Here is a 20712-nt window from a genome sequence, read left to right as displayed (position 1 = left end):
AGGAAAATAAAATGGAACTCTGGTGTACTATTAGCCTTAAATGATTTTGATTCATTTCTGTTGTATTGGGAATCCAGCATATTTAGAGACTTAAAGGTAGAGATAAAATGTTCCTCCAGAGCATGTTTCCCAGTGACACAGTGGGGAGACAGGAAGATATAATGAGCACCAGCAGCTGATTACTGCCATGCATTAGACTGTCTAATTATAAAAGATTTGCATAACGTTAGACGGGTGGTTTCTACCAAGGATATTTAGGCTGTTCTGTGAAACAGAGGAATCTCTTCATCTTTGCTCTGCATTAGGGGTGTGAACGTTTAAACGTTTATACTAAATTGGTAGTGTTAACGTTAAGAAAAAATCCCTGACTGAAAAACATGTTTTTTCCCACAAAATTTAAACCACAGTGCAGTTATCACAAAACTACCACTAACAGGTCCCGATCATCATCGTAAATGGAACATTTTTAAATAAACAAATACCTAACGCAACAATGCATTAACGTTAGTACACTGTATGTATCTTTCATATTATTTGCCACGGATATAGAGCACTCCACACGTTATCGTCGTTAACAGTTGGAGAAATGGAAAGGCAAGCAATAGCAGTGAAGTCCTGTATGACAACACTTTGAGAAGTTAAATGAGAAGGTGGTGAAATGCAAACTTTGTGAGGTGGAATTGAGGTACAGTAATGGTAGTACAGGCGCAATGCAAAAACCATCTGAAAGGACGTAACGTGAGACCCAAACCGATTCTGTCCCCGCCACTTCTCAGAATGGTGCTTGTTTAATGTCTTACAAGATCACTTAATGATTTATCAGTATTCTACATAACAAACCAAATAGAATAAATAACCTAGTACAATGTTAGGCTCTATTGTTAAACAAAAAACACCACACAATTAGGCTACTTATGACATTTTATTTCTCATGTGGCCATAACTCAACAGCCACTAGGCTAAATACTGTAGGGGGTAACTATGTTAAATTCAGAAAAAGTTGAAGATATATTTAAATGAAGTTAGATCTATAATTGTTTTTTAGATATACAAGTAGGAAAGCCTTAAGATTAAAAAAAATCCACTTGTTTAGAGAGAAAATGTTATATAGTTTTTGAGAAAAGTAGTAATATGTTGGATGAGTGTGTTTAGGGGGTAACTGGCCCCTGGGGGCTAGTTTACCTTTATGGTTATGAATGTGTTTCTTCCTGCCATTAAGACAATGACTAGCCCAGTTAGTGCTAGTTTATTATACTAACTTGCTAGCTAGCAACTTCACTAGCAGTAAATGCTAGCTAGCTATCTAGTTAGCATAAGCTGCTAGGAGTGCTAGCTAGCAACCTTACTATCAGATCGTCTGAGGTAAAATACATTTTAAAAAGTTTACGTAACTTAAATGCAGTTGTAAATGTTTCTACTAGTGACTGATAGCGTTACAGTTAATGTTACTTTATAGCCTTTTAGCTATTTTACACAGCATTTTATGTCATATAGCTCAATAGCTGGCTACGTTTTTAAGAGAGAGCTTTTCAATTGGCATCCCTCCCTCTGTTTTCAGTCACAGGTGGGGACTGGATTAGGTGCGAGCAGTGCTGGAGGTGGGCTCAAGAGTTGTGCTCCAATTGTACTGGGGATAGCTTTATTTGTAACCTATGTACAAATTAGAATCATACAATATCAGCGCTTAAGAGAGTTACCACATCAATGTTACACTGAATTAATTAGTTAAGTTGTTGTTATTAAATGTTATATTTCAATGTTATTTAATGTTATTAGTTATATTCCATTCCAATATATATTCCAATTAATATGTTTTTAATTCATTAAAAACAACTATTGAAAACATTTTGCTCCTGAATGTCATTTTAAAGACTGCTGGGATTTAAAATGTTGCATTTTTCAAAAGATATTGAGTGCAATTGAACATAATGTATTATATGGAAAAGAACAACAAAGAAAGAACAAATAAAATTAATGTGCAGGTGAGTTAAAAAGCGGGACTTTAGATCAAATCTCCTCATAGTGCGGATATTAATGGTGATATGTGCAACACCATTTCCCCCCATATTTTATTTAAATAATTAAAATAAGACAACTAGACTTAGCTTTTAAGTATTAGTTACTAAAGAATTTCTAAATAAAACCGATTAAATGGATTTTAACACACTTGTGTGAAATGCCTCGCCGATCCATCACGACTGGCCTGCTGGTCTGCTGACATAATTCGTCCGATGTGCTCTCAACCGGCCTCTGCATCGTGGATGTTGGTGATGATCCATCTGCTAGCCCCGGCCTGCTAGCTTCCTGAACGCCGTGTCTCCTGCTCGCCTATCATAGTAATCGACTACCGAACGGCTCCCTGTTTCATCTATTGCTGCTCATTGGACCCTATGCTCACTCGGCTACACAGCTGATGCATGCTGGACTGTTCATTAACACAGTAATTAATTGTGTTTATCTGTCGGCCCCAGCCTCAAACTCAGGCCCTGTGTGTAGCAAACTGACCCTCTCTGCCCATTCATCGCCATTTACCTGTTGTTGTTGTCCTAGCTGTTTACCCGTTGCTGTCTCACCCATTGTTGTCTTAGCTCTCCCAATCAACACCTGTGATTGCTTTATGCCTCTCTCTAATGTCAATATGCCTTGAATACTGTTGTTAAGGGCAGCTCTCATTGTTTTATTTTACTGCGGAGCCCTTAGTCCTGCTCAACATGCCTCAGAAAGCCCGCTTGTACCTCCCCCACACATGCGGAGACTGCAGCTAGCTTAACAGAGATGCAACCTCTCTCATCGTCACTCAATGCCTAGGTTTACCCCCACTGTACTTGCACCCTACCATACCCTTGTCTGTATACTATGCCCTGAATCTATCCTACCACGCCCAGAAATCTGCTCCTTTTATTCTCTGTTCCCAAAGCACTAGACGACCAGTTCTTATAGCCTTTAGCCGTAGCCTCATCCTACTCCTCCTCTATTTCTCTGGTGATGTAGAGGCCCTGTGTGTCCCAAGGCACTCTCATTTGTTGACTTCTGCAACTGTAAAAGCCTTGGGTTCATGCATGTTAACATCAGAAGCCTCCTCCCTAAATTTGCTTTATTCACTGCTTTAGCACACTACGCCAACCCTGATGTCCTAGCCGTGTCTGAATCCTGGCTTAGGCAGGCCACCAAAAATTCAGACATTTCCATCCCCAATTACAACATTTTTGGTCAAGACAGAATTGCTAAAGGGGGCGGAATTGCAATCTACTGTAGAGATAACCTGCAGAGTTCTGTCATACTATCCAGGTCTATGCCCAAACAGTTTGAGCTTCTACTTTTAAAGATCCATCTCTCCAGAAATAAGTCCCTCACTGTTGCCGCTTGTTATAGACCCCCCTCAGCTCCCAGCTGTGCCCTGGACACCATATGTGAATTGATTTCCCCCCCATCTATTTTCAGAGTTCGTACTGTTAGGTGACCTAAACTGGAATATGCTTAACACCGCGGCCGTCCTACAATCTAAGCTAGATGCCCTCAATCTCCCACAAATTATCAAGGAACCTACCAGGTACAACCCCAAATCCGTAAACATGGGCACTCTCATAGATATCATCCTGACCGCGTCCGTTATGGGTCCGCGGTCAAACGACCACTCCTCATCACTGTCAAACGCCCACAAAAACACTTCTGCGAGCATCGACCTGGCCCAGGTATCCTGGAAGGATATTGACCTCATCCCGTCAGTAGAGGATGCCTGGTTGTTCTTTGAAAGTGCTTTCCTCACCATCTTCAATAAGCATGCCCCTTTCAGCACAAAAACACCCTGTGGCGTACTGCACGAGCATCGAATAGTCCCCGCGAATGCAACTTTTCAGGGAAGTCAGGAACCAATACACAGAGTCAGTTAGAAAGCAAAGGTTAGCTTTTTCAAACAGAAAATTGCATCCTGCAGCACTAATTCCAAAAGGTTTTGGGACACTGTAAAGTCCATGGAGAATAAGAGCACCTCCTCCCAGCTGCCCACTGCACTGAGAGTAGGAAACACTGTCACCACTGATAAATCGACGATAATCGAGAATTTCAATAAGCATTTCTCTACGGCTGGCCATGCTTTCCACCTGGCTATCCCAACCCCGGCCAACAGCTCTGCACCGCCCGCAGCAACTGGCCCAAGCGCCTCCCTCTTCTCCTTCATCCAATTCCAGACAGCTGATGTTCTGAAAGAGCTGCAAATTCTGGATCCCTACGAATCAGCTGGGCAAGACAATCTGGACCCTCTCTTCCTAAAATGATCTGCCGCCATTGTTGCAACCCCTATTACTAATCTGTTCAACCTCTCTTTCGTATCGTCTGAGATTCCCAAAGATTGGAAAGTGACCGCAGTCACCCCCCTCTTCAAAGGGGGAGACACTCTAGACCGAAACTGTTACAGACCTATATCCATTCTGCCCTGCCTTTCTAAAGTCTTCGAACGCCAAGTGAACAAACAGATCACCGACCATTTCGAATCCCACCGTACCTTCTCCGCTATGCAATCTGGTTTCTGAGCTGGTCACGGGTGCACCTCAGCCACGCTCAAGGTCCTAAACGATATCATAACCGCCATCGATAAAAGACAGTACTGTGCAGCCGTCTTCATCGAACTGGCCAAGGCTTTCGACTCTGACAATCACCGTATTTTTACCGGCAGACTCAACAGCCTTGCTTTCTCTAATGACTGCCTCGCCTGGTTCACTAACTACTTCTCAGATAGAGTTCAGTGTGTCAAATCGGATGGCCTGTTGTCCGGACCTCTGGCAGTCTCTATGGGGTTGCCACAGGGTTCAATTCTCGGGCCGACTCTTTTTTCTGTATATATCACTGATGTCACTCTTGCTGATGGTGATTCTTTGATCCACCTCTACGCAGACGACACCATTCTGTATACATCTGGCCCTTCTTTGGACACCGTGTTAACAAACCTCCAAACGAGCTTCAACGCCATACAACACTCCTTCCGTGGCCTCCAACTGCTCTTAAATGCTAGTAAAACTAAATGCATGCTCTTCAACCGATCGCTTCCTGCACCCGCCCGCCCGACTAGTATCACTACTCTGGATGGTTCTGACTTAGAATATGTGGACAACTATAAATACCTAGGTGTCTGGCTAGACTTTAAACTCTCCTTCCAGACTCACATTAAGCATCTCCAATTCAAAGTTAAATCCAGAATCGGCTTCCTATTTTGCAACAAAACCTCCTTCACTCTTTCTGCCAAACATACCCTCGTAAAACTGACTATCCTACCGATCCTTGACTTCGGCGGTGTCATTTACAAAATAGCCTCCAACACTCTACTCAGCAAATTGTTTATCCCATGTGTTACTCTGTGTTGTTGTTTTTGTTGCACTGCTTTGCTTTATCTTGGCCAGGTCGCAGTTGTAAATGAGAAGTTGTTTTCAACTGGCCTACCTGGTTAAATAAAGGTGAAATAAAAAAATATATATATATTCTACTGGGGTAACTGGCACCCCCGGGGGTAAAAAAAACCTCCCCTTTTCTAAAAACAACATTTAATGAAATAACTAAAAAAGTGTAAACTGTAACCATTTATTTCCCTTTATAGATTATTCACCTAAGCATGACCTTCATCCACATACCAATTATTTCCCAAATGTAGCTTTTTTTGTGTCAGCAATTAGACAACTAGTCCTTAGGGGGGGGGGGCTAGATACCCCCTAGTACCCTATGATTTGATTGAAACAAAATACAGGTGGAAGTGTAACTTCTTAACTCCCTCTGCTTTAAACGTTGATTATACAATAGTTAGGCTACTTACATCATTCAAGCAGAATAAGATCAAAATGCATATTCCCATGAAACTGATTGGGATCAAATGGTTGGCATGCCGATGCATGAACGTTTCACACATAAAACGTGAAGAATTATCATTCACGTTTGGAAGTGATGATGGCCTAATTTATAATAATGTAGGCCTAGTTTGGTGTTTTAGGATAAAAAAAATGGAGCCACTATGTGTAGGCATATGTTACTTTTTAGATGATGCATTGTAGGCTATGTGCAATAAGAGACGGCGTAAGAAAATCACAGCGCTGATTACAGAAAGCCTAATGTATCTATCTATGACTATATAGAACTGCGGTATATATCTGTGATTGCGCAATAGGACTTTTTTATGCATTGTGAATTCACATGGAATTTTATCAATATTTTGTATCGTTTTAACGGAAAACCCAAAAACTTTAAAACATGAAGAAAATGTTCAATTTGTCACATCCCTACTCTGCATGAACACAGATGAAACAGTAGCAATGTTATCTGTACAATGATCAATGTCACAAGTGATGTGAAAGGTAGTCTGTTTAATCTAATGAATGCTGAAAAAAAATCCATATCCTTACAATAATTCAATTTTAGTCAAACACGGATAGATAGTTGGTCTAGGTCTGCATAGTGTATATAATATGTAGTACAACAAAATTGAGGGCAACACTAGAATGAAAGACAGCAAGGCAATCTGATGACTTCACAGAAATGGATATTATGTTTCTTTGAAATGAGGACACAAATATACACGGGAGATTGCCTTGTCTTTCACTCTGAAGGAAATACAAGCCCTATTGGGAGAGAAAGAGGTGCTCAGTTTCCTAGTCATGGGCCATACACATACATAATGTTTGTTACTTTCAGAAAAACCCACTCAAATATGTACATAATGCATACACACAACACAACACACATCTTGCTAGTGATAATTCAATGTGAGATTGAGGACAGATAATGTCACAGATCACTCTGATTACAAAATATACTCAGATGCACACACACACACACACACACACACACACACACACACACACACACACACACACACACACACACACACACACACACACACACACACACACACACACACACACACACACACACACACACACACACACACACACACACACACACACACACACACACACACCTCCTGCAATGTAAAGTGCCAGAGCAACTGCTTTAAAGTGTTAAATATCAGAGGCAAATGAAAAGAGAAAATCTATCATGACTGTAATGTGTCCTGATGGGAGGGGGCGATCTCCCCTGCGAGGAGCCAGGCCGGGGGGCGGGAAGGAGGGAGGGAGCAGGGTGATGTATGAAGGAGCTGGATTGGAGGTGAAAAGCGTAGCAAGACGGACGGGGGAAGGCGAGGGGGGGAGAGGAGTAACACAGTCCTGCTGCCTGCAAGACTCCTGAGGGCCCAGGGCAAAAGTGGAATAAATGTTGATTAGTGTTGATTTTGTCCAACGAGCACTCTGCAACTGACAGTGGGACTAAGCTGCCGCGAAAGGCAACCATTAATCTTAGTCTGGTTTAAGTAGTGTATATTAATTTGTGTCATTTCCACTACGTGGAGAGAGACATCTTCCTCTCTCTCTCGCTCTCTTTGCTCTGTCACTCTCTCTCTCTGCTCTCCCTCTCCCTCGCTCTTGCTCTCTATCTCTCTCCCTCTCTCACCCCCCCCTTTCTCCCCCCCCCCCTCTCACCATCTCTCTCTATAACAGCTCCAGTGTTTGAAGGCTGTGATAGTAGACCGAGGCTCTGTCAGTGGTACCGTGGAAGCCTTGAGCTAGCGCCTGCTCGGAGCAGCTCCTAGCAGCAGGGGAGAGTGTATGAAATGAGATTCCGAGCCCTGCATTAAGAAAAATGAACTCCTGGGGGGTTGGTATGGCAACCGCATTCGAAAGTGCCATTGCATGTTCAATTTAATGTACATAACAAATTTGCAGATTTGATTAAATTCAGAACATATTAGAGGAAGCTATGGCAGACCAAACCTTATTGCAAACAGAGCTCTTTTAAAAGCAAGCAGAGTCAGATTTAAGCTACCATATCCCCATCTTAAAAGCAGTGGATACTGTGGTCTGTTAATTCAGTCTGGTGAGGCATGAGGGCTAAATCCAACCAAACAGCTATCCATTTGATCAATTTCATTCACTACCCCGACTGGAATATGCTTTATTTTGGAGATCACAAGCACATAATCTGCATTTTTAATGAATAGCATTTAGCATTGCCGCTGATGCTATAATAGGAACAAATTACAGTGCTTTTAGTAGCTAGGTCACCAGCCTATGAAATAGGAGTTCGACTTATGTTAGTCATTCCACTTGTGTTTATTTTTTCTCAGGCCTCTCTGTCTTTCTGTCTTCGCTACTCACGTTCACACACAACATAGAAGGTTGCTCCCTGTTATCATCACTGGGATAATATCACAAAAAAACAACGAGGGGAAAAACAACAGATCAACGCGAAACAGCAAGATCAATTTCACAGTCACCACCATTGTGATGCCATTGTTAATGACCCAATCACATCACACTAATAATTCTATGATTAAGCCCCTTAATGTGATTAACATGTATCAGTTAGGCCTCTGGTCATTTCCATAATTGATAAGGTAACTAAATGATCCTGTAAGATTGGAGGAAAAAAACACAAACCTAACATAGCATGGGACTCAATAATACGACGAATCCCTTCATACTGTGTTCATAATAACGCTACTAACAAAAAGAGGTGAAGAGCAAAGCTTTTTGAAGGCTTCTCAAAGAACGCACAGTCACATTTTCCTACTTTGCCACTGCCTGTGTTTCTGTGACTCTGTGAGCAGTAGAAGTAGAGCTTCAGCTGGATGGATGATTAAACAGAGGGATAGGAGGGAAACAGCTGTGGAGGAGAGTACAGCTTTGTGTTTCTGTTTCTCCTGTGAGTGCTGCAAGCACACACACACACACACACGGAATGCTGCAGCATCAGCATAGAAGAGTAGGCTGGATAAAAGGAACGACAAAAGCTGCTGTATTAGCAACAATCCCAGCTAGTGATGGGAGGGGGATGCATATCACCGTGACACAACACTCTGAGTAGACATTTACATCCTCCTGCATTGATAGGAAGGAAAATAAACTGTTACAGGCTGCTAGTTAACATTAACTCTGAACAGGCCCCAGCTTAGCCTATGTCAGCATCCCAAATGCTGGGGCCCTGGTCAAGTAGTGCACTATAGAAGGAACCACCATACCAAAGTGACACCAGGGGGATTTAGATAGAGAGCGAACTGATATGTCAACATTAATCTTTCGACTACCATCAGTTTGGCATTGGCAATACACTTAGATACACACTCAAAATACACCATTGTGCTAATCTTAAAAAAAACACAAAATACTGTATATACAGTCAAATTGTTAATTCCTATGAGTTTCTATACCACATTGGTTTTCGAAGGTAAAATAAATATGATATTTTCTTCTGTGGATCATGACGGCTGACATAAATTGTTTATATGACGATGGTGTGCTATAGTGTGTAGGGTTCTGAATGGACTCTACATTCTCTAGTAAAAATAGGCAGATGCCAAGCCATCTGAATGGACTGACAACTCAATGTAATGTACTGTACAATACACCTATCTATAATCAGATCTCTGGCTCATTTCACCCACGTCAAATATTACTCCGCTGCCCTCTGTAAAACACCCCATTTTCACCCTTCAAAAAATAACATTACATCATTCCACTAGACATTTTTATAAATGGAGCATCCCCCAGGCGTGAAACCTTACACTATTCAAACACGGGCCACCAGAAAACTAGCCTTTTGTTGAGGTTGAGAGGGAAAAAAACTAAACAGCCAGTCAGAGCAGTAGGGATGAGTCTCAAATGGCACCCTACTCCATATATAGTGCACTACTTTTAGTAGTCGGGAACAAATGTTGGGCGTGCCATTTGGGACACACACTAGATTTACTGAGCGAGCATCTCAGTCACAGAGAGGTTGTTTGACACTGGTGGAGATTTATGACGTTGCTGAGGTGTTTACAGAAGTCAATTAGTTTTCTAAAATGTTCTAAAGCACAATTTTCGATGTCAACTGTTTGCTTATCAAAAAGAGAAGGACAGTTCTTTAGATCATTCTAAAAACAAACTGTGGAAATGTTTTTCAAACATGATTGAAACATATATTTTTGCAATCTTCTACATTCAGGTTTTGTGATTCATTAATTTTGTGTTTAAGATAGGAAATGAATGACACTTAAAATATGTTATTTCTTTTAAAAACCCTGATGTTAGATTGAGTTGTGTTACATTTGTATATGTTATAATGCGTTGAGTTTGCAGAAGGTTAAGGTTTCATGGCACAATAGCATTGGAGTCAAATTGTTTGGGTATATTTGTGGAAAGTACCCTGTGCCAAAACCTCTTATTACATGGTTCTGGGTGGGTATTGCTGGGACATGTAGCCTACTGTCATAGACAAGACACTAAGACTAATTTTAACTTATCTTCCTTAGTCTGACTGTACTTCAAAGTGACCTTGGGGGTAAGTGGTCAAACAATGTTTAGTTCTAAGAATCTATGGAAGTAAATTAGACATTTTCTTGTCTCTTTTTATAACGTATTACAGACAGAGACACACACACACACAGACCCACACATGCACACACGGTAGGCCTTTTAGTGAACAGCAGCATTCCTTTCAGTAGAGAAAGACAACCAAAACATGCAGTCAAGGAGGGAAAAAATAAACCAGTGTCTGTGAGAATTTTAAAAAAGAAAAAGAAAAATGCCTGGCAGGGGGAAAAAAAATCAACTGTTCAATCTTCTTCTCCTTTCCTGTGGGGTGTGAGCTGAGCACAGGATTGTGCTTGTTTATAGTGAGCAGTCATTCTGCTAGGCACCGTTCGCTAACCACACCACACCGCAATATCCAAGTACAAATACATAGAGTCGGTCAGGAGTTCAGGCACTGGCTTAATCAGCGCTGCCTGCCTGTCCTGCCTCCCTGAGCATGGCATTATATCCTGTCCTGACTCCTGCAGGTGAGTTGCTCTTGTACTGGGGACAGTCAGAGACGTAAAACGCGTAGTGGACATTGAGGGGAAAGATTTCCATTTGCTGAAACTAAATTCCACGAATATTGATATATTCACAAAATCAAAAAACTGTGAATGAAGGTTCTGACTAAAAACTAGGCCACTTTTCATTTAATAAAAACAAATATAATGTAATGTGCTATATGCACTTATATCAATTCTTAGCACTCAAATTTTGCTATGACAAAATTATACAAATAAATAAATGTTACAATAAGATATTAACAACACAGTTATCCTAAGTGAAAATCATGTGGTGTAAAAACCAGACTACAAAATAGCCTTTCTAATGCATCTGGTGCATTCATACATATTTAATGGTTAAAAACAAGACAGATTCCAGAGCTGCAGCAGCAGAGGTCTGTGCAGTCAGTAGGTCCTGCGCTGAGCTTTATTTACTTTAAGACCTAACAGTAACCGTGCTCACCGACAAACCGGCTCAACCCTACACAGCCTCACTAGGGCTAGTCTGTAGTCTGTACTGTGGCAGGTAGAGTCGTAATAATGTTTTTAAAAACAGGTAGGCTCTTTTTACATGGAGAATCATCATAACGTTTTTAATACTTTGGCACCCAGCCAAGAGGACCCAGTCGAGGTTTACTCGACAGAGATATACTCCAGGTTTCAGCAGAAGACATTTCCCCAAAATATTATCAAAACTACTGGTGACAATTTAATTCTAACACCTTATACAGCACACAGTATATAACACAGTATCTCACACAGTATATAAAAGAGTAGAGATGTACAAAACCATCTATCTTGTACATCCATATATCTATATTCACTTGATGTAATGAACCCTAATGTTCTCCACCCAGAGTGGGTATGTGTAACTAAACCTCCTCTGAGAAGAGGAGGTCAGAGTCAGAGTATTCTCCTTCAGGAGAAACAGAAACCTGGGCTATTGGGTTGTTGGGGTCGTAGCCGGCTTAGAGCGAGACTGAGAGAAAATAAGCACAGGGTGCACAGCACTCCCAGCCAGGACCAGATCCAAGTTACTTTGTGCTCCATGCAGAGACGAACTTTGGATGAACTCAGAGAAACGCCAGGGAGTAAAACACTATGCATAACTTGTGCCACTCACTCCCCCTCCAAAACCCTACCGAGAGAACAGAGAAAGGAGAGAGAGCCAGCAGGCCTCAAAAGCCCCCCTGCTCTCCTGAGACACTGGCCAGATTGAGAGTGAGCTACATGGGGCAGAAGGACTGGGTTGGTGGGAGGGTGGAGGTGGAAGGTGGTGGCCTCTATCTATCTACCTATCTATCTATCTATCTATCCAATTTTATTTAATGCACTAATGACAATGAAACACAGTGGACATGCTTCCATATTAAACGCACACAGCGATAGAATCTCAATAAATTGAAATGAGTCCCTATTCCACGCCATGTCTTAGAAAGGGAAAACATTGGACAAGACACAGTGCCTATAGAAAGTCTACAAGGCCCCTTGTATTCATTAACATTGTATTGTGTTACAAAGTGGGATTCAAATGGATTTAATTGCAATTTTTTGTCAACGATTTACACAAAATGTAATGTCAAAGTGATTTTCTTTTTGTTGGTACGATTAATGAAAAATATAACCCCAATATAGTACATGCTAGAAACACCTCTGGCAGCGATTACAGCTGTGAATCTTCTGGGGTAAGTCTCATACGAGCCTTGCACACCTGGAATGTGCAATATTTGCCCATTATTCTTTTCAGAATTCTTCAAGCTCTGTCAAGGTGTTGGGGATCATGGCTAGACAGCAATTTTCAAGTCTTGCCTTAGATTGTCAAGCAGATTTAAGTCAAAACTTTAACTTGGCCACTCAGAAACTTTCACTGTCTTCTTGGTAAGCAACTCCAGTGTAGATCTGGCTTTGTGTTGTAGGTTATTGTCCTGCTGAAAGGTCAAATCCTCTCCCAGTGTCTGGTGTAGAGCAGACTGAAGCAGGGTTTCCTCCAGGATTTTGCCTGCGCTTAGCTCCATTCTGTTTCTTTTCATCCCAAAAAACTCCCCAGTCTTTGCTGATGTCAACCATACACATAACATGATGCAGCCACCACCATGCTTCATTCACCATAAGGAGGCAGTTACTCAGTGATGTGTTGTGTTGAGTTTGCCCCAAAGATAAGCCTTTGCATATAGGCCAAAAAGTGCACTATTTTGCCATGTTTTTTGCAGTATTACTTTAGTGCCTTGTTGCATACATCCAGTATAAGCATTTTTTGGAATATTCTGTATATTTTTATTCTTATTTTCCCTCTGTCATTTAGGTCATTATTGTGGAGACACTACAACGTCATTTTTCTTCCATTACAGCCATTGAACTCTGTAGCTGTTTTAAAATCACCAATGGCCTCATGGTGACATCCCTAAGCAGTTTCCTTCCTGTCCTGCAGCTCAGTTCAGAAGTACGACTGCATCTTTGATGTGTCTTGGTGGTTTAATACATCATCCACAGCATAATAATTAACTTGACCATGCTTAAATATATATTCAATGTCTGATTTGTTATTGTTACCCATCTACCAATCACAGCCCTTCTTTAAGGCTTTTGAAAAGCTCCCTGGTCTTTGTAGTTGTCTCTGTGTTTGAATTTCAATACTTGACTGAGGGACCTTACAGATGCTATATGTATTGGGAACAGAGGAAGGGGTAGTCATTCAAAAATCAGATCAACCAGGGGTGGCTCCTCAGAGGAGGAAGTGGGGGACCATCTTACTCAGTGAATTTTATAAAAATATAAATAGTGAAACATTTAAAAAGTTATCCTTTTTAGATAAAACTATACAAAATATATTCACGTCACCAAATAACTGATTAAAACACACTAGCAGTGCGCTCTCGGAGCGCACACTAGATGCTCGGGCCTAGCAGTAGGGTTGATTCGAGCATTCTGGCCTTACAATGGCAGTCAAGCACCCAAGCTAACGTTGGCTAGCTTTCTAGCTACTTCCAGACACAAATGACCTCACTCTGACCATTTTACTCGCCCTAGCAGAGCTGGTAAGGCAGTTTTCATGTTATCCAGATCAGTGGTAGAAAAAGTACTAAATTGTCATACTTGAGTAAAAGTAAATATATCTTAATAGAAAATGACTCAAGTAAAAGTGAAAGTCATGCAGTAAAATCCTACTTGAGTAAAAGTCTAAGTCTAAGTAGTTGGTTGTAAATATACTTAAGTATCAAAAGTAAATTAATTTGCTAAAATGTACTTATCAAAAGTTAACGTAAAAGTATAAATCATTTCCAATTCCTTATATAAAGCAAACCATACGGCACAATTTTCTAATTGTTTCTTTTAAATTGATGGATAGACAGGGGCACACTCCAACACTCAGACATAATTTACAAACGAAGCATTTGTGTTTAGTGAGTCTGCCAGATCAGAGGCAGTAGGGATGACCAGGGATGTTCTCTTGATAAGTGTGTGAATTGGACCATTTTCCTGTCAAATTGTAACTAGTACTTTTGGGTGTCAGGGAAAATGTGTGGAGTAAAAAGTACATTATTTTCTTTAGGAATGTAGTGGAGTAAAAGTAAAAGTTGCCAAAAATATAAATAGTAAAGTACAGATACCCCAAAAAACGAAATAAGTAGTACTTTAAAGTATTTTTCTTAAGTGCTTTACACCACTGATCCAGAGTGTTGGTGACTGTAACTGTGCTGCTGGCAACAATTTAATTACGCTTTTTTGACACCGGGCATGTTCAACGGGTGTTGAGCGCTTGTAAAGTCATCATCAGTTATTCTGCGCCCTGGTACACTCAGATGAATGAGAGTGCTCTGAAATCAGAGTAGATAGCCAGAGTGAATATACGAAAGCACCCGAATGTCCATTGAGAACACACAACGACTATACCACACAGCTAAGCTAAGAATGACGGGAATAATCACGTCAATAAACATTGGGTAGTTAGATAGCATATAGTTAATATGCTGGTAAGTTGATGTATTAGTAGCTAAATAACGTTAGGCAGCTAGCTAACATATCGGTACATACTGCTGTAATGATATATTATGTGGTTCGTAAGGATAGAGTAGCAAACAAATTGTTAGCCAACATAACGTGTAAGGTAACTTATTTGAAAAGTCATTACTTTATTACATTGCTCAACATTTTCTTAACATTTGTCATAATTAGTTAAAGCAATTAATTTGTATCCGCACTCATACTTCGGCTGCATATTTTCTGCCATTTTCTTCAAATTTGAAAACGATGTGAAGCCACGCCCATTGTCTGAAGAATTGCATTATGGGCCCTAAAAGCACTGAAATAGTGTCCATAGTTGGTATACTTCGTATTTTGGAGAATGTAGTATGTATGACATCCGGGAATTTTTGGCATACAAACTATATCCATACTATGACCAATAAGCATACTATATACTCAATTTACATCACAAATAGTCAGTGCAGTTTTTTTTTTTACCCCTTTTTCACCCCAATTGGTAGTACAGTCTTGTCCCATCGCTGCAACTCCCATACGGACTCGGGAGAAGCGAAGGTCGAGAGCCATGCGTTCTCCGAAACACGACCCTGCCAAGTTGCACTGCTTCTTGACACACTGCTCGCTTAACTCGGAAGCCAGCCGCACCAATGTGTCGGAGGAAACACCGTACAACTGGCGGCTGTGTCAGCGTGCATGCGCACGGCCCGCCACAGGAGAAGGTAGAGCGTGATGGGACAAGGCCATCTCTTCCGGGCAAACCCTCCCCTAACCCGGACGACGCTGGGCAGATTGTGCACCGCCTCATGGGTCTCCTCAAGCACTGCGATGCATTGCCTTAGACCGCTGCGCCACTCAGAAGGCCCCATTGTCAGTCACCTTGACTCATCCAATTTGGTTTGGGACCTCTGCACCTACGTTATAAACTTCCATTTGTAGGCTAGGTTGTAGCAACCACATGATGGGTATAGGGCAAATTCGAGTATCATATAGTAACCTAAACCTATCGGTGTTACATTGAGCTGGGTGAATGGAATATGAATGACAGTGATCCAATATGATGTAATAGAAATAAGACTATGCTCGTAAAAAAATTGGCCTCCTAATCTAAAACGGCACTGACTGCCACCGATGTCAACCCTTATTATTTCACACAGAGTGAGTCCATCTACCTTATTATGTAATTTGTTAAGCCAAATTTGACTTTTGAACTAATTTCAGCTTGCCTAAACACAGGGGGTGAATACTTATGCAACAACTATATTTTAGTCATTACATGTTTATAAGTGTGTGAACATTTGTGGAATTTTATTTTCACTTCGACATTATGGAGTATTTTGTGCAGATCAATGACAAAGATGTACAATTAAATATATTTCAATCCCACTTTGTAACACAACAAAATGTGAAAAAAGTTCAAGAGGGTGTATACTTTCTATAGGCACCGTACTTTATATACACACTAAACAACGCTGAATTCTATCTGTGCCAATTTCAGAAATGTCAAGGGAAAAGGGGATTGTATTCTGGAAAGAGGACGTATGTTATGCCTCTCCCTAAGCCTAATGTCACTGCATCTGCTCTTGGTGAAATTATTCTAGCGACAAGGTCTCTCACAACAGCACAGACAAATGAAAAAACAGACACAAGTGAATTAAATGAGACACACTCAGCAGAGAGACTTGACAGCTAACACACAAGGGGGGAAAATGATGATGCAGATGGTAATTTAGCGCTCAGATGTTTGACACAATAATTGATAAGGATTTCCAATGTAGTAGCACTGACTGTAGGCCTACATAGTGTGTAACAGCATAAAATGGATTACACGACAACACAAGGCAAAAACACAAGTATAATAAACCATTTGTACACCTCATATGTAATTCAAAGCACATCGAAAAACGATCATTCATGTCCTGCAACAAGTTTGTGGATAGGAATGGCTGTGAATTGAAAAACGCGCTTTCGGTGAAGACATTTCTGAGTCCTATGCGCGCATCAGAGCGCATACAATATATCCCCTTTACGTGGGCTTCTGTAGCCAATAGTATAAATAGTTTCCCTTCAAATTGTGCAGGCTAGGTCTATATTTGATGTGCAATCAATATCTTACCAGTAGATAACTTTATTAAACGCATTGGGCCTACCTGTCTTTTCTTTGATTTCACACAAGACGTTGAAGAGAGCAGGCTTCATCCTGTGGCAATTCAAGGCGTGTTTCCTAAAACAAAACAAAGTCAATTAAAAAATGATCGTAAATCACAAAAGTGTTATATCTTAAAAACATATGTATGCTATAACGGGTTTATTGAAGCATGGGCCGCAAATTATGGAGACTGGCAATTGTGTGATACAATTGCGCATCGCATCAACCTTTTTTTGATAGCCTGATGTGTTTTTTATATGCATGCTTAATTTCAAAAGTAAAATAGCATATGTACTATTTAAAAATGACAAGTTAATATGTATAGGCCTATTATTATTAATAATGATATTATTATTATTACTGGACGCAAGTAAAGAAAGTAAACTAGAATATATGGCTACTTGTTACTGCCTAAAAATATCATGCAAAAAAAATCATGCTGAGTTATGGACTGATTGAGCAACAATACCAACAACAATTTATACAACAGCTTTGAAGATGTATTTTTGTTGTTTAGAAAGGTAAAGTTTTATCAACAATTATTATATGTCTTGTTTGTTGTTGACTTTGTATAAATTACAGTCATGTATATTGCAGTGAAACAGGCGACAGCGGAAAAGGTTGTCCAAAGAGTTTAATAGCATTTTAACAGATTCCTCTCTGCTCCTCGTTCTCGACGATGTAGGCTAAACACGCGCACCGTGCCCGTCTGAGCACTTCTCTTTAGCGTCTGAGTCAACAAAATATGTAATAACAGAATGCAAATTATTTTCTGCAATTACTATCAATAGCCCATTGTATTTACCATGTAAATAACAAATGATAACCTAATAGTTTAGTCTCGATTTATATTAGATTTAAGGCTATGCCTTATCAGTTATATTTTGCCTGGAGTGACACAGAGAGCTGTGTTTGCACAAAAGTTCATCAAAATGATGATGTTGTCAATCAATGTGATGCTTGTTATTTTGATGACAAATCGCATGCACAAACTTGAGATGTCAAATTTGCGAGTCTTTATTGATTTGTCAGTAGTGTGAAAACACTTTGAATCTATAGTTGCAGCCTGTAGACTAAACTGCTGCAATTCTACTGTGTATAATTTCTGGAAAGTCAGGAGGAAAATGATCTGTTTTCTAAATATTAATAATAATAGAACTTCAAAGTGTACATTTAGTAACTGGTGCACTTTGGATGTCATCATTTTTCCAAATGCCCGCTTGCCCGCGTATCATTATTGTAGGCTGTTGGGCGCGAAAACCGAATTATTTTCAATTCATCAATATAATATTTTTCACTAGAAATCTGACTTTCTTGAAATGTCTTATTATCCATCGTTATTGAATGCATAGAGTAGTTTGCCATAACGATTCGCTGTGCATTTTGACCAGGTAGGTCCCGAGCACCTTACCTAGCTTGAGCTTCGTCCAGACTTTGATCTGTGATGGTCATTATTTGCTGTAAAATGTCTCCAATGTCCTGTTTTCTCCCATCGCCGTCCGTCCCTCCGGTGCCTTCCATATGTTGAGACAAGCCGGGATGCCCTGCCATCCCTACTCCCGCATGAGAGTGCATCAACCGCGGCTGCTCGTCCATCTCTTACGATCTATTTGCTCTCACCTATGTGTCAATCTCGCAAAAGAGAATCCTTAACAAATTCCGACGGACGTTTTATCTTGCCTACACAGGTTTAGGGTTCCACGCCGTGGTTCGCGTTCCTGCGCTCCTGAGTTCCAAGACCCAGAGTCGGAGGGGAAGAGAAACAAGCCCTCTCTCTCCCTCTCTCTGCTCTCCCAGCTGGTCAGAACTGAACGTGAAATCTGATATGAAATACTCCCTTTAGCAGATCAGACTGTGCGTGGAAAAGATAAACTGTCTTCAACTACAACATTGGAATCTGTATGCGTCTTCCTTTCATGTATCAGAGCCTGTGTCTTCCCGAAACACAATCACTTTTTCTCCGAGAGACTGGGCGGTATCGAAGGAGGGTTTTGGAAACCTGAAGTGCAAGCTATTTCGACTTATTCCATCCGCCTGCTTTTGCTGAGTAGCCTACAGTACGACACGGTAGTCACTGAAAGGCAGCACATAGCTAGAGTATGAAAGTGAGACTCCGCCTACGCGAAATTATTGGGAATAGAGACCATTTAGCCCCACCTTGAGGTGCCTCTCGTGAAACTTCAATCATAGCGCTGTGTGAAGGAGGGATGCAGGAGATGTTGCCACAGATGTTGCCACATGCAAGCACTGGGAGCAACCTGGTTTCAGAGCATTTCGTATTATTATGTACGTTAAACCAAGATATGTAAATCGTATGATTTGTTACGCATTGCAAATCCTACAAAGTGTTGTGTCTAACATTAGCTAGGTGGCTAGGTGGAACACGTTAGCTAGCCGGCTAATGTTAGCTAAGCTAGGGGTTATGGTTAAGGATTAGGGTTAAGGTTAGGAGTTAGGTTAAAAGGTTAAGGTTAGGGGAAGGGTTAGCTAAAAGGGTTAACCTTTTCACATGTACCAACAAACGGGTGTGATCATTCTACAGTGGTCCCTGCAGCTTACGCTCAAACCGGGTATGATTAAAATGCTTATTTAGAACGTCCAGTTTCGATTGACGCAGCAGTGAGCATTTGAGCTAGCCACACAGAAACATTTTGCACAATCACAGTCCTTACAAAGTTATGTCCTGAATATGACCAGTTTATTTTTGGATGCAACCCAGCTAGCAATGAGGAATCGGCCCAGAAGCAGCTCTATTCCAGGGGGCCGGAATTGATTGAATCGGCCCCGGAATTGGGTGTCAGACTCGGCCCGGGATCAAAATGAATGACTGCCCAGAATCGGCCCAAGTACATCGGGCCGTTTCCGTCTACAGGAATTCAGTCGACTTTGCCAGCATCTTACCAGAATCCCCCCAGAAGCAGCCCGATGCAAATGTAAATAAATGTATACAAAATTACCAGATTTAGAAATTGTAAATATTGCTATTATACATTTTATGCATACAAATTATACCCATCCACCCCCCCAAAAAATGGAAACACTGTACACCTGGTGACCGTGTCAGCCTGAATGCTCCTGGCCCGCCACAGGAGTTGCTACAGTGCGATGGGACAAGGACATCCCGGCCGGCCAAACCTTGACCTTACTCGATGACGCTGGGCCAATTGTGCGTCGCCTCATGGTTCTCCCGGGTCGCTGCCGACATGGGTATCACACTAGCATCTGTAGCAACGCAGTTTGCACCGCGATGCAGTGTCTTAGACGGCTCCGCCACTCGGGAGGCTCCATCCACAAAGTTTTGAATGTTTATCAATTGCCTTGTACGAAGTATCAAAATACTAAAATACTACTTAAACAGGACTCTTAAAGAATTGAATTTAAATGTTAATTGTATTTTTTGATCACAGAAACAATGAGAAAATGTGGGGGGGGGGAATGAAATGTTATATAAAGCGGTCCGTGTAATCATCTACCAGAGAGTAGCCCAAATCAGCCCGGGACCCTAGTAATACATTTGGGCCAGATAACTCACTCTGGAATTGTTCCGAGCCCCAAGGAATACATTTGGGCCAGATAACTCACACCGGAATCAGCCCGAACTCAATCCCCACATCCTAGCCATAAGTAATACTGCTTAAGGCGGCCCAGACTCGGGCCACATGACTTCGGCCGAGTCTGACACTCAGCTGAGTGCCCCGACTCTCAGCCGGAA

The 20712-nt window shown here is 41.2% G+C and overlaps 1 protein-coding gene across 4 annotated transcripts in view; it reads right to left on the bottom strand.

Annotated features, from left to right (window-relative positions):
- LOC139578644 (pre-B-cell leukemia transcription factor 1) overlaps positions 1-19166 on the bottom strand; it is an 88166-nt gene extending 69000 nt beyond the window's left edge. The window contains exons 1-2 of one of the 4 annotated variants that reach the window (XM_071406514.1): positions 18412-19166; positions 17002-17075 (exon numbers count right to left, since the gene is read on the bottom strand). In XM_071406514.1, the coding sequence (XP_071262615.1) occupies positions 17002-17075; positions 18412-18596 (259 nt within the window). In that variant the 5' untranslated portion in view covers positions 18597-19166. The remainder of the gene's footprint in view (positions 1-17001; positions 17076-18411) is intronic. The other 3 variants (XM_071406516.1, XM_071406515.1, XM_071406518.1) reach the window with 3 other exon arrangements.
- Positions 19167-20712: the final 1546 nt, after the last annotated feature.

Source organism: Salvelinus alpinus, chromosome 6, assembly GCF_045679555.1.
Source record: "Salvelinus alpinus chromosome 6, SLU_Salpinus.1, whole genome shotgun sequence".
NCBI lineage: Eukaryota > Metazoa > Chordata > Actinopteri > Salmoniformes > Salmonidae > Salvelinus > Salvelinus alpinus.
This window is presented reverse-complemented; position numbering and strand designations above follow the sequence as displayed.